At 41.5% G+C, this 15,927-nt stretch overlaps 1 protein-coding gene across 1 annotated transcript in view; it reads left to right on the top strand.

Annotated features, from left to right (window-relative positions):
• LOC126292083 (disheveled-associated activator of morphogenesis 1-like) overlaps nucleotides 1-15,604 on the top strand; it is a 113,586-nt gene extending 97,982 nt beyond the window's left edge. The window contains exon 14 of the mRNA XM_049985892.1: nucleotides 15,542-15,604. Coding sequence (XP_049841849.1) covers nucleotides 15,542-15,604 — 63 coding nt within the window. The remainder of the gene's footprint in view (nucleotides 1-15,541) is intronic.
• The last annotated feature ends 323 nt before the right edge of the window (nucleotides 15,605-15,927 follow it).

Below are 15,927 nucleotides of genomic sequence, written 5' to 3'. Positions count from 1 at the left end.
TGGTAGAACACACGGTTTCCCTAGCTGACAACTTGCGAGCAACAAGGTAAGGCACTTTTTCCTTCACCCGGGTCTCTCGGACAGCTCGCTTGTCGAGATACGTGGGACAGTCGCAGGAGGAGGTGGCATGTTTGCCATCGTAGTCGAAGCAGCGGGGAGGCGGAGGCAGATAGTCATCCTCGTGAGCATCCCCGATACAAATTACAGATTTGGCAGGGTGTGGCAGGACTCTCGAGTGTGGTCATAACAGTGACACTAGTAGCAGCACATCGAGTTCGACCTGGCTGTGATATATTCGATGTTTGACGGAAGAACCACTCTAGTAAAAGTGAGAAAGAGAGTGTGTGTGGGCAGTAAGGAGGTATCTACTTTCTTCATCATCCAATGGACGTCAGTGACACCCTGATCGGAGAGGTACGTTCGGTTTTCCGCCTCAGTCAGACGTCGAGCAGCCCAGTGTAAATAACAACACGGGAAGAATTCGGAATTCTACGGGCCTTGGCACGGAGAGGATAGCCATGGAGGATCGAAGTTGCGAGCAATTGTCGTGCTTGAGAATCGGAAGTAATCTTTGAAAGCAAAGTGCCATTGCACAAACCAGTGCAGGTTTTCACAGGACAGCAATTGCATCGACACCTTTCTGAATAATAAACGGATTTATCATAGTAGAGGACTGAGCGTCTTCAGTATGTGAAACTGTGAAGAACCATGGTGCAGCTGCGAGGGTCTCTGAATCATTAGCTCCATTCCGTTTACGTTTCGCAGCCACCGACTGGAGACGATTGGCTCGTTGCGAGAAAATCCCCCGCTATTGCTGGCACCTCCGAAGGTGTGCTCCTTCTGACTGGGGGCACCCTCCAGAAGGGGGTGCACCTTACGTGATTGTTCACACCTCAGGTCAAATTTACCGAACACCTGACAGGGGGACCAATTGGCAATTTGGGAAGGTAGCAGTTCAGGCTATCACCCCTCCCTGAACTGCTAGCCTACCTTACCTGTCAACCTGCGGCTGGGAATTACGGGTGCCACAGTCACCTGTTACGTGTCAGACGTGTGAGCCAGCCTTCAGGAGCGAACAGAAAGGAAGGAGAACCGGAAACGCCAAACCAGAGTACGGATAGGAGAAGGTGAACAAAGAAAGAATAAATGAATGAAAAACAGTGGAGAATGTTTTGATACTGACAACCGAAAATTGAGAATAAATTTCCAAAAAAAAAAAAAAGGGGGGGGGGGAATAGAATAGCAAGATTGTAGAAAGAATAAATGAATGAAAAACAGTGGAGAATGTTTTGATACTGACAACCGAAAATTGAGAATAAATTTCCAAAAAAAAAAAAAAGGGGGGGGGGGGGGGAATAGAATAGCAAGATTGTAGATATGCGGCACAAAAGTTAAACTATGCTGCAATGTCTGGGGCCCAGTGGTAGCCAAGCACGAACCCGCCAAAGTGCAGCAAGTACCCAGGCGTGGTGCGAGTGTGGTTCATATGCATTGTAAAAAAAATATTTCATAGGACACCAGTGATACACTTGTGTTCCACAGCCCAGTAAATCTGCAGTGGCTGTACACTGCATTTCCACTCCTGGCATTCCAAAACAGGCCATCCATAATAATAAACCAGGTACTGCTGACTGCACTTTCTTCTTTTTTTACTCTTTGACGCATAAAGTTTTCTCTTTAACTGATGCTCTCTTTGCCAACAGTGTCGTCTCTGACACATTCGTGATTACTCTACGATACTGTGTAAGTGATTCAAAAATCTTGCAAGTGACTCATCTTAAGAATGGCTGATGGGTTGTCAGCCAAAGTATCTGAATAAGAATTAATAATATCCTGGATGCACTCTTGAAAGACGATGGCATACAGTAGCATAAATTCTGATAGTGCATCAATCAAGTTATTAACTTCATGCTTTTATTCATAAATTGATTTAGTAGTTGCATGGGAGAACTATTGGCTGCCACAAACGTTCCATGTTTTCCTTGACTGTGTACTGGAACAAAGTTAAATGCGTGGTGACAGCTACACTCCACCCCATGGACGTTTAACTTCAGTTGTGTGTAGGGAGCAGATTTACCATCACTGATCTCTACCGTAGGTGGATGCCTGACTAATTAACAAGTTACAGTTCTCTAAATAGGTGTTATAGATAAGTATCAGGAACTTATCTATATCATTTAATAATTTTTTATTGTTCTTACTTTCTGTGGTAGCATCTTATCCAGAGTTACTGTCCTGAAACAAGTCCTGTATACTTAACAGGATTCAGATAAAACTAAAAAAGAAAATATTCAGATATTTCGAATAATTGAGACATACCTGTGCTGTTGTTAGTCCCAAGACTGGTCTGATGCAAGTGTCCACCCTAATCCATCCTGTGCAAGAATCTTCATGTGGCAGTAGCTACTGTAACCTACATCCATTCGAACCTGCTTGCTATAGTCAGGCCTCTACAGTTATTTGCATCCCCCAACCCCCTGCCCGCCCACTTCTCTTCATATCCAAACTATTCCTTGATGCGAAGGATGTGTCCTATCTTTTACTCAACTAGTTACACAAATTTCTATTTTCCCCTTCCCCTAATTCTATTAGTCAATCTCTCCAATCTAACCTTCAGCACTCTTCTGCAGATCCACATTATAAAAGCTTCTTCTCTCTCTTTGTCTGACTGAACATTTTATCATCCATGTTTGCCTTCCTTGCAATGCGACACTCTAGAAACACTTCCTAACACTTACATTTATACTGAGTGTTAATCAATTCTTTTTCAGAAACGCTTTTCTTGCTTTTGCCACTCTGCAGTTTATACCCTCTTTACTTCAGCCATCATCCGTTGTTTTGCTGCACAAATAGCAAAACTCTTCTATTACTTTTACTCTCTAATTTTCTACACAGGATAAAAACAAGAATGTTGTTATGAAATGTAGCACAGTGGATTTCAAAATCTGCAGGTTTATCATTCATATACAATTACAGATGTTAACCTGCATGTTTTCTGAGTAGTTGTTTCCATTTTATGCACAATATTTTGTCGACCAACCTAGCCGTCTTTTTCAGGTGCTGCAAGTTTTGTCATTATGTGTTCTTTCTAGCTGGATTCATGGTCAAAATATTGTGCTTAACATGGAAACAATGACTCAGCAGAATACCATTAATTAATAATGCGGAGAAAACCTGAGAGAACTCATATGTATATTTCTAATTCTGGCAAAAGGTTACAGTAAATGGTTCGACCCACTCTGTATGTGGCTGGCTATTGTCTTTTTCCCTTCACTTCCCCCTTCCCCCACTTTCAAGTTATTGTGCAACAGTTGCTTTTGAACAGGTGTATACTGTGCTCACTGCAACAGCTGTAAGCACTAGTTCAGTACAAGGCCTATATCTTACAATAGTGAAAATGAGCAAGTGCTCATAGCCCTTAAGGTACCCATTTGAGAGCCCATGTTTACTAGACTTTTTTGCTTTGAACGGTACTTCCTGTCATATCCTTGGATACTGACCATTCCACCTGGGACACTCTGTGTTGTTATGCACAGTGCCTGTGAGACATTATATTGTACAGGCAAGAAAGTATTAAAATTCACTATCACCTGCAGGAATTTCACTAACATTACAGATCCTTCAGATTTTTTTTTTTTTTTATTTTTTTTTAACGAACAATGTCAATTCCAAAGAAAACATAGTTGTCCAAAAAGGTAGTGTAGACAAAACTGAACATAAAATGTGACAAAAAAAAAGCTACATTTACACATACTATTGTTGTGTGATGAGTCAACTCCATGAAGAGCCAAAGCAAGATTTGCTACAACATCCCATAGATTGTTTTCCTTGCTACTACTGTACATACATTTCATAAATTATGTTACCTATTAATACCTACCAGTAATTATAAAAATAATAATTTTATTGGAAATGTAGTGAAGAGTCATCGTTTAGTGCTCTGATTTAGCCATTTGTTTTGCATGGCTCTAATGAATATGATCCGCCCAAAACAAAAGTGCTGATTCAAAAAGCCTTGTCACTGCGATTGGTGAATTTTTTAACTCCTTCGCTAAATTAAGGTCAAGATACGGAGTGTCATAAGATCTATATTAATCTATGTTAATGAGTGTACAGTGTGAGAGTGTGTGTGTGTGTGTGTGTGTGTGTGTGTGTGTGTGTGTGTGTGTCTCTCTCTCTCTCTCTCTCTCTCTCTCTCTCTATATATATATATATATATAGCTTGAATAAGTTTTACATGTGATTCTGTGTATTTCTGATTGTAGAATGTATTTAAGCTATTTTCACTTTATGTGACTGAAATAGGTTTGCTGTTTCTTGGAAAGTGTTACCTATTAAAGGAATGTTGGTCACACATTTAATTTTATAATGAAGCAATTTGCATTGACCCAGGCTTTTCCAGCTCGATGATAGACAGAATGCAGAAACATGGAACAAACTAATGATAAAATCAAATGTTCATTTCAATGAAGAGCAAACTGTGTGACACTCAGTCACTTAAATCACATGTAATGAAGAAACTATACATTTTAGCACAGTCAGGGCAATGATTTCTTAATGGAAAGATAGAAACTGAATTGATCAGTTTCTCCCTATAATACATATAGTAAACACAACGATGGAGTAATAACAATATAGATTGGGATAGTTTCCTATTCACTGCACAAAGGAGGCCTTGAGTAGCAGACAGGCACAGACCATTGGATACTGTCAGGCTATTGGACAAAGTTCTTCATCGGGTGTAGAAACACTCTCACTCACCCTGGACACTCATTTGCGAGTAACCAATGAAAAGAAAATATTTTCTGAATTTTACGTGATGTTCAAGTGTTGATGCATAAAATAGTTGTGTAGCGTAATGGATAGAGTATTGGCCTCACATACAGAAGGTTGCAAATTCGATAATTGTCAATTTGATATTTTTATTGAATTAAATGGCTTAAATTTGATTTTTTATTTCTGTTCCTTTATCACATTTTAATTATCATATCATATTTTAATTTGCACACTTTTCTTTGCATAATTCTTTTTCCACTTTACCATTTGGAAACGTTGTTCATGTTATTTCAATTAATTTTATTTTTTAAGTGTAATTAATTTCCTACATTTTATAACCCTATATTTTCATCCATTTGACTGCATTCATTATTTCTATTCCTCGTTTTGATTGAATTTTGTTTTACTTATAACCCCTACCTTCATTTAAATCTTGACCTGCATTATTTTGTCCATAGCGCAATAAGAGTTTATATTTTAAATGTTTGTAAGATGATTACCATAAAAAAGGCAGCAGCTCATCTTGTAATGAAAAATACATTTTTGACACCATTGCACAGTCTCTGAAAAAAATTATTTCAACTAAGAGATCAACATTTTCAACTGTTTAAACATTATGCTAGATAAATAAAAATAATTAGGTTCACATGCACAAAGATTCGAAGTGGAAAAAGAGTGAAAAAAGAGCAATTTATGAAGTTAAAATGATTATTGATTGATTGAGGGGAGTTGTGGAACCAAACAGCAAAAAAATTAATTGCATAAGATACAAGTGTCTGATAAAAGTGGGTGGATCCAGTCAGAGGGGTCACATTATAAAGTGAGAAAGCTAAGAACAAAGACAGTAGTAGGCAAAAAATTGTAGGTCAAATCTAAAAAACTGGAAAAACAGAGGGATGAAAGAGAAGTCTTCACTAGGGAAAGTTGTCATAGGTCCTCGACCCAGAAAACGCGAAAACCACAACCAACCTGCTCCTGGTTCCACGAGTAAAGCAAAACCTTTTAATTGAAAATAAGAATCACTTTCATGTAGAAAACGAAGGACCAGTTCAACCATCCATGAATCGTCTGCTAATATTGAAGACAAGGGATCTGGAAGGCTATACTTAGTACAAAGGACCAATAGCATGGGACATTCCACCAATATATGGGATACCGTCAGTCTGGATCCACTGTCACATTGTGGGGTAGCTCGTTATGCTAGAGAAAACAATGAATGAGCCTAGTATGAAAGATGCGTAGGTTGCTAAAGACATAGACTCCTTCCTAGAGGAGTGGAAGGAGGACTGCTAAATTGCAGTAGTCTCCTTGATTTTGCGGAGTTTATTACTGAGAGCAGTAGCGCACGAGATGTCATTCCACTTTTGGGCAAAGAGAAATTTGATGTGTGTCCACATATCTGCACCTGAAATCAAGAAAGGAAACAGCTCAGGTATCAATAGTGTCATCCCTGTGTTCTCAGGGGCTCAGCCAGATGGGTACATGGCCCCACCATGCAGATTGGTCCAAATGCTGGTGACCTAGAGGGCCGGAGGGGGCCTATGGCAGAGAAGAAAGAGGGGAAGGAAGGAGCCTCTCTAGCCAAATGGTCAGCCAGTTAATTCCCTGGGATGCCGACATGACTTGGGATCCAGAGAGAGACAATTGAGCAGGGGCACAGCCAAGGGCCGAAAGGAGGTCACGGACAGCACAGACCAAAGTGTGACAAGAGTAGCGTCGGACTATGGACTGTAGGCTGCTCATCGAGTCAGTAAATAAGAAAACAATGTGGAGGGAGGCCTGAGTAACAAAATGAAGGGCCTTGTTAATCGGTAGCAGCTCACACTCCATGATATCAGCAGTAATTGATGTTCAATGCCAGTAGGAGATGTAAATTTGTATCCCATCTTGTCTATTGTTTTAGAACAATCACTGTAGAAGATGGTAGCACCATGGAACTCTTGAAGGATGGAACACACAAGATGCCAGAATATCTTAGGGGCCACAGAGTCTTTAGGACCCTGAAATAGGTCAGTCCTAATCCTGGTCAAGGCACCATCCAAGGTGGTATGCGAGAGGAAATACACGGGGCACATCCCATATAGTGGAGATGTAAATCATGACAGGGGGAAAAGAGATGCATTCCAACTGGTAATCCCACATGAGGGTTTCAGGAGGGACACATACATTGTTTGCGAAGAGGATGGTGTACACGGGACAGTCAGGGAACTGACTACATATCAGATGAGGAGTTGTCACTGTCATATTTATAGAGGGGAAATCCCATTTCTGTGAAGAGACTCAACTGGACTAGTGTAAAAGGCACCTACAGTGAGGCGCACCACATAATAATGAACAAGGTCAAATAGTTTCAGAATGGAAGGAGATACCGAGCCATAAACCTGACCACCATTATCTAGTCTGGACAAAACCGTTCTCCTAGATCCAAGGGGTATTAAGTGAAGTGCAAACCCGAACCCAGAAGTGCCGATAGGATACAAATTCGTGGATAAAAATGGGAAGGGACCTGTGAAAACCCCAGTCATGGAGGGTATGTAGGTCAAGTAAGACTGTGATGCTGTTGGCGTTTAGCAAAAGCCTGTAGATGCTGTTTCCAATGTGAGTAAATGGTCAGTTGTAGATTATCTTTCCTGGAAACCACACTATATGGGGACAAAAAGCCCCGAGACTCGAGTACGCAACATAGTTGAAAGCTAACCATCCTCTTGAGCAGTTTACAAAGTCCTGGAAGCTGTCGAGAGACATTGGGTTCTTCCAAGATTTAAGTACAGGGATAATTACGCTGTCTTGCCATTGTGAGGAGAAGACACCTATGAGCCAAATGCAGATGAAGACCCTGTGTAGATATTGCCTCTGGGTAATGTCCAAGTGTTGGATCATCTGGTTGCAGTTGGAATCCAGGCCAGGGGCCAACTCATATGAAGAGGTAAGAGCTTGCAAGAATTTTCATTCAGTGAATGGTTCACTATAGGCTTCAGCTTGGTAGCAGTTCAAACAAACACTCAACTAATTGTTTCTGACACAGGAAGGTGGCAGGATAGGTAGAGGATGCTAATGCTATCACGAAGTGTGTTGGAGGTGTTGTGCAAGGACAAATGGATCAGTACATGGAACACCTTGTAGGATAAGACCCAGGATAGTTGATTGTTGCTGGCGGCCCGAAAGGCTATGGAGCTTGGACCAAACCTAGAATGAAGAGGCATAAGACTCCAGGAAGGAAACATAGTGCTCCCAGCATTCCTTCTTACTCTGCTTAATAAGGTAACGAGCCTCAGCAAGGAGATGATTAAAAGTGATAATGTCAGTCTGTGAAGCATGTTGTTTAAATTGTTGCAGCACCTGTCAGCAGTCATGGACAGCAACTGCTATATTCTTGATCCAGCACGGTCCGTCGACAATTAGGGGAGCCTGTGGTAAAGGGGATAGCAATGCCAGTGACATGAAGACTAGTATCAGAGATGTCTTGCACAACTGCATCAATGCAATCTGAAAGAGAAGAGTCAAAGTGCACAGCAGACGTACATAAAGGTCAATTGGCCCTACAGAATGCCCAAGGCGGGGGCCTGTCTGCCTCGCGGCAGCACAAGAACAACAGTTGCCAGAAAGTGGTCACTGTCATAAAGATCATGATGGGGTAACCACTGTAGTGAAGCCCCGACAGCAGTGGAGGAGATCATGAGACCAACGGCAGAAAAGTACCATTAGCAGCAGTGAAGCTGTAGGACAACAGTCATCAAGGAGAGACAAATCAATGTCTGTAATAAGTTGACCAATTAGAAGACCCCCAGCCCATTGAAGTGGCACTTCTCCCCCAAGGGTGTCATGCACATTGATGTCCCTGAGTAGGAGATACAGGGGCAGAAGTTGCTGTATTAAGGTAAGCAGTACAACATGAGGAAGTGTCCTGCCTGGAGGGAGGTATACATTGCAAATAGTCATTGTTGGCGTCGATTATACTCGTACCACTATTCCTTCCAGTTTAGTATGAAGGGGGATCCAGAAATAATGACATCAGTGTGAACCAAAGTGCAGACCCCTGCAGATGCTATCTCGGCACCGGATGTCTCTGACAGAATGCACAAAAACCAGGAAACAATGGAGAGTGGTCATCACAGAAGTGTGTTTTTTGAAGTGCAAGACAGAATGCAGAATAAGAGGAAACTAGGTGTTGTATTTCTGGTAAGTGACGGAGATTTTCGTTGCAATTACACTGGATTATCCTGTCACAAGAGTCCAGGTTAGACATAAAGAAACTAAGAGGAGGTGTGTGGCCATCACCAGTGAGGATAGGGTAACATCCATAAAAATTGGGTCTGATTTGAAGTGAGAAGAAGGGGTTGAAGATGCCAGGGAAGCCTTGTCCTTGTAAGACAGACAATCCAGGGATGTACACTCTTGGATCATCTTTTCTTTCTTGTAAGCTGGGCAATCTGCCGAGTGTGGAGAGTGGTGATCGTGACAATTTACAAGCACAGGTGGACAAAAATCCATGGCTTTGTGGTGATGAATGTGTCCCTATCTGTCCTAGTTCAAGCCAGGTAGCAATTAAAGTATTTCATCCAATAGCAGCAAATGTGGCTCTCCTCCCAGGGTACAGCCAGGGAAGGGAAGGCTGCAGGGTCATGCGAAGCAACATTAAGTGATTTGGTACTCCTCAAAGAGACGGCCATTTGAGAACAGCCAGACCGTCACAGCTTGATGCGCTTCATGCATCAAGCATGCACCCTGATACGACCCACTCCAATCAGGGACTCTCCCATGGGTGCCAATGAGCCATCTGGCACTGAGGCCATTGCCTGGTGCTGCAAGATGACAAGCAACCACACCTCGGCATACATGGTGAGGCAACAGCTCAGGTATCACTGGTGTCATTCCTGTGTTCTCAGGTGGCTCAGCCAGATGGGTGCACGGCCCCACCATGCAGATTTGCTACACATGCTGCTGACGTAGTGGGGCAGAGGAGGCCTATGGCAGAGAAGAAAGAGGTGTAGGAAGGGGGGCGGGGGATTCACACTGTAGACACTAGGGAGGGAGTTCTTTCCCAAATGACTCACACTAGAGGCAGAGAATTTAGAAGTGGAGGTCACACCCAAAGAGCAAAAAGGATGATAGAGAACAGGCAAGAGGAACAAAACTACAAGGAATATAGGGAACCAGGTGGATAGCCAGGTCAACATAAATAAGAACACCGAGAGGGGGGGAAGGAGAAGCAGTGGGGGAAAATGATGCTGAGGGAGGTGCTTGGGGAAGGATGGAGCAATGGGGAAGGAGCAAGGATGAGGAGAGAGGGGCTCGGGGAAGGAGCAAGGATGAGGAGAGAGGGGCTCGGGGAAGGAGCGAGGAAGAGGAGAGAGGGGGCTTCGGGAAGAAGGGAGCAGTGGGGAAGGAGCGAGCACGAGGGAGAGAGGGGCACGCTGAAGGACAAGCAGCCCGGGAAGGGTCCATGCGTGCCATGCACTCACGAATTAATCATGAGACGCCGTCAATGGGAATTAAAACTTTGATTAAAATGGTATGACAAAGGAATACAAATAAAAAACTGTGTAAACCAATTAACTGAATAAAAATAATGAAGAAAATCATTACAATAAGAAAAATAGAAGGTTAAGCACCGAACGACATTCAAAGCCACAACCTTAGCATACCCATTATGCTACAGCCCTTTTTTAAAGCTAAAGAAAGTCATGCAAAAATTCTGAAATATTTTTTTTCATTGATTGATCGCAAATGAGGATTCACCAGAGTGTGATACCAGCAATCTTAATCTAAATCACTTATACATGGTTTCAGAAAGTCAATCCTACTGCTGGGGGCCTCTAAAGGTCGAACTGCAGTGCACAGTGATCTTAGCTGGGAATGGCTGTGAGTGTACAAAAGGGGATGCTTTGGTGCTTGCTATGGGAAGTGTAAAGATGTGGTGGTAACAGAATGTTGCAGTTATGTTAGGATGGTCTGGGGGAGGGAAGGATTATGCAGGTGCACCATGTGGATGGGAAGTGAGTATGAGGATGGAGTGCAAGCAGCGGACAGGAGAGAGGCAGATGAAGAATAGGGAGTAGCGAAGATTGAGCATAGGATGATTATGGGAAAAGGACATCATGTAGGGAAAGTTCCTACCTGTGCAATTCAGGAAAGCTAATGTTAGTAGGAAGACTCCAGATGGCATGGACAGTTAAGCAGTACTGATGTCAAGCACACTGTTTTGTGCAGCATGTTTGGCAACTCTATGGTTCAGGTGTCTTTGCACCATATTGAAGTGATCATTTGTGCAGACAGAGAGCTTTTTAGGTCATGCCCAAGCAGGGTGCAGCACAGTGGCACAGTGGTTTGAGCTAAATCAGTAGACTAATGGCTGTTTTCACAGGTGGCCCAGATGTTGAAGGGGGAGGAAATGCCTGTCACAGGGCTGAAGTAGGTGCTAGTGGAAGGATGTACGAGATAGGTCTTTTACAGGGATATAAACCCTGCCATGAGGCATTGTGAACAGGAATGAAATAGGGCTGAACAAAGACACCGTGTACGTGCAGAATACCACTGTGGGTGGGGTGTAGAGGATATTTTACATCTTGGGGGATAACAGGAGGCAGCTGAAACACAAACGAGCATGCTTCAGTTATTCCACTCCCGGGTGGTAGTGACCACACTGGGGACATTCCTTTGTTGGTTGCGGAGGATTGTAGGTGACTAGGGGACAAGGTGCAAATCTGTTTCTGTAGAAAGTGAGTGTGAATAGTTCCTCTCCAAATATGGCAAGAAATCACAGAGATTTTCAGACAGACAGAAATTTACCTCCCCACTTCGTCCAGAAACAGATCTGCTGCACCATTTCTCCCAAGTCACCTATCATCTCCTACAAATACACAGTGACTGTCAACAAAGACTGCCACCCACTTGACTCACTACCATCCGGGGGAGACAGTGAATCATGTTCTCTGTCAGAGTTTCAACTGCCATTTTTTGTGTTCTTAAATGAGAAATATTCTCCCCATCCCTAATTCACTGTTACACCACTGTCCACCCACCTTATGTGCCCCCCGCCCCCTGCTCAAAACACCTTGTCTTATGGCTCATATCCCTGCGAAAGACCCAGGTGAAAGATTTGTCTCATACAGCCTCCCAGTACCATCTACTCCAATCTTGTCAGAGGTATTTCCTTTCCAGTCACAGGCAGGAACAATTGTGACCGCAACCATGTGGTCTACTATCTTGGCTGAAGCACTGTGCAGCATTCGATGTAGTTGTGTCCATTAACATTCTGTCTGTCCACATGAAAGGCCAACACCAAACTGTGGTCAAGAGACAGCTGACCACCTAGTTGTTGAACATACTATGTAAAAAGGTGGGCACGACTTGGGTCACAACCAAGTTCCCGTAATCCTCCCTCTATCATCTTCCTTGCTCCCACACCAGCATGACACAGACCACCTATTCCCCCCAGCACCCCTCCTTACCCCCTTCCCCTCCCCACCCACCTGCCTCAACCAGCACAGCTTCCTGATGAATATGGCAGCCTACCATCCTGTCGCGCCATGTCCCTGCACACTCCCACGGGCAGCATCACAGCATCTTCCTGCATACCTATCCTGCTATCTCTCCCCCCCTCCCCTGCTGCTGCCCATTGCCTCTTATGTACACTCTGCACCAGATATCTGAAAGCATGGGTGATGTCACAGCTGGGACTGCTGTGGAGCTCGGAACAAGGGTATGCATGCCAACCCGAGAACATTGGCTATGCTAGGCTATGCTAGGCTGACCAGACGTCTCAGCCTTCACATCATTCTGGACATGTAATTGTCCCAGTTTTAATCGAGAAACAATATGCGTGCAGTAACATTTCTTATTTAATTAAAAATTATGAGAATCAAATTCCCTAGTAGTTGGACGTTAGAGAAATGTATTTCACAGTACTTACCATACTTACCGTATTAATAATAAAATACCTTCTTTCTAATGAGGAACTGCTAAAATCAATCCATTCATTCTTCTCATAAATACTACTAACGTAAATCTTAGGATAAAATATTTACTTTGTGTCTTATTACAGATTAGTAATATTTACATTTACCATCCCAATTCACATATTGAAGACACTTTTTTTGAGTTCTTCAATTGTAGCATCATCATGGGTCTATTATCAACTTCAAAATATCAAGGTACCTGGCATGAAAAATAAGAGTACGACGTAACTGCAGTAATGAAGTAAAGTATAAAATATAAATGAAAGTGTCCTGGTTTTTTCTCTTTGAAATCTGATCAGCTTAGAATGCGAGCATTTACATTCAGTCATCAACAGACAGCACAGCTACTCCTTCCAGTTCTCCATCATCTTCAGAGCTAAAATCACAGTAACCAGTTCCGCTATCATTGTCTGCACCACCTAAATCTATTATTATTTTATCTATTTAAATGTCGATAAGTATTTGTTTCTGGATGTAGTCCCACTCAATTTTTTTAATGTGTTCGAACAACAGAATCCAGTCTTCTTTACACATGTATTTAAATTTCTCCTCACACAAATTTTTCACAGACGTTACATTGCAAATAACGTTCCTAAAAGCTGCCTGACCTTTTACAGTCAACCAAATATTTTCTATTGGATTTAATTCTGGATGGTAAGGAGGAAGGCGTAAAGCAACGTGACCAGCAGTTTCAAGGATTTTATGGATGGAATACATTCCTTTGTTATCCGCTTTCTGATATAGACTTTAGTTGAGTAAGATGTAGCTTTATTTATTTTGCAATGTGATACGGCATATTGTCGAGAAATATTATAGAGTTGGATTTAAATTGGGAATCAGCTTTTCTGTGAACCACTTCTCAAAATTTTGTAGGTTCATTTGATTGTGGTAATCTCGCGTTGCTTGATTTGACTTCCACATAACAAGCGCATTAGAAATAAAGCCATTTTTGTCGCCGAGTTATTATTAGGCATTGTTCCTTTGATACCGGTTTGAGGAGACCGTGAGCAGTATTATCAATCCATGATTTCCCAGTAACATGGTAAGACAAAATAAAAGTTTTATCAACGTAAACAATGTCACTGTTTTCTTCCTTAGTTTTTTTTTTATTTGCTTCAAATATGATATTTTTTCACTAATATTGCTTCTCTCTAACAGTATCAGCCTACTCTATTTTGTTTTCTTCCAGCGGAAACCGAATTTCGTTAGTAGCTGCCTTACACTGGTGTTGCTACCTTGGAAGTCTACTCCTTCTTTCAACTTCTGTTAAATTCTTTCCACTGTAGGCACACTTTTTCAGCCAGATAAAAGTTGTAAACAATTCTCTTAACAACAACCTAATCGAAACTGTCAACATCTGTAATTCTTTTGCGTTTATTTTTTTTTATCTGGAGTTTCAAATTTCCTTTTCCCGTGATATTCCAAAACCTTCCTTCCCTTTTAATTTTCTGGATACTGCTATGCAAAACGCCTGTGGCCACTTCAGCTCTCAGCTGAGCTTACCCCACCAGAATGTTCATCCTGTGAGAGGACTCTGCCTCCATAAACATTAAACATAATCTCCCATGACCGACTATTCAGTTTTCTGCCTTTTAGTTTTGAAGTACTAATAGACGTCATATTCAGTATGAAGTCACTGCGTACTAGTAATACAAATACCGAAAAAGAACACAAAGGTGGAACTTGTACTGTACACACGTGGCACACTGAGGGCAGCCGAATGTATTTGGACTGAGCTGCACACTTGTGCACATGCGCAATGGCTATCCGGCTGTTTCAGAGTAACGGTCACTAAGCTCTCAGATACCTGGCGCGGACTGTACCTCCCATTATGCACCCCAGTCACGCCTCAATGCCACAAGTGACAATGACCATATGTGTGGTTTTTTACATATGATGAAGGACTTTGCCCAACAATTTAATCCTATTCAATAATCTACTTTTAGATGTGCTCTTCTGGTACCCAATGTCTCCTCTATGAGCACAAATCTGACCTAATTAGTATTATTTCTAATAAATCCATAAGCATGGTTAATACTTTGCACATTTTGCAACAAAATAGTATAAAATAGAATCTGAAGTAGAACTGATAAATTGTCATTGTTGTTATTCATAGTACCTAGAAGGAAAGATTTTATGTAACCCACAACAACAAAAAACCTTTTACGTTGTACAAACTCTGTTGGAAGCAGCACTGTTGCATTATCTTTGTACTATGTTTTCATTTAATGTAAAGCAAACAGTACAAGTTCCTGGATAATGAAGGAGGTATATTATCTATTAAGAGGAAACACAAAAGTGCTATTTCCTGATATTAACATCTAAAAGTTACAATATTTATATTTTCCAACCACAAAAACAGAAAACTAACAGCATGGCAAGAGGAGGTAAAAAAACGCATGTTACTAAACTCTCTCAGCACTTATTGCCGCACTGGGTAGCCACTTGGTCTAGGGTGCCTTGCCAAACTTACCACAAATTCCCAAATTTCCACTTTTATTTTCAGTACATTCGTGAAATGCATGTGAAAAAAAATGTTGGTGCAATGTTATTTAAATACGCTCTAGATCTTGTATGATAATATTATTATATAGTTGCTGATAGAATGTGAGTAATTTTGACTGGTTATCATTTCATTATCATTTATTATTCTTAAAATTTTTGTATATTTGACACTTTCAACAATTCAAAGCAACACTAAAATCTATTTGACCAATTAGCTAATTCTTTTTGTATATACTGAAAATTTTTCCAAGTACTAAGGATTTTATTGAAAATAATATTGATATTTTAATGTTCTTTTATAGGACCTACACGGCTGCCCTGTGAAGAGCATACAGTCTCAGGAAAGGAAACTGGGATCAACATAATCCAGCACGTGCCATGGCAATGGTTTTCCTGTCCAGAATACTGTGGTGGAAAATGGATTGCTTCATCTTACACTGTGTAAAGTCTGAATTTTTAAACACATCATTTTTGATTCTGACAAGAATTCAACTGAGACTGAATGCTTTGCATTATAATGTAAATCTGGCCTATCATTTTGAAGAATCATTCTATAATTTTTAAATTCTGGAGCTGAATCACATGAAAATGTTACCAAATGTTCAGCTAATGACTTACTTCCTCGATGGATAACCAAAGATGTGACTTATTCGACGTAGCTAGTTGTCCTTATATTATAATTATGGAA

Source organism: Schistocerca gregaria, chromosome 9, assembly GCF_023897955.1.
Source record: "Schistocerca gregaria isolate iqSchGreg1 chromosome 9, iqSchGreg1.2, whole genome shotgun sequence".
Taxonomy (NCBI): Eukaryota; Metazoa; Arthropoda; class Insecta; order Orthoptera; family Acrididae; genus Schistocerca; species Schistocerca gregaria.
The sequence above is the reverse complement of the archived record's forward strand: the minus strand, read 5'-3'. Positions and strand labels throughout refer to the sequence as shown.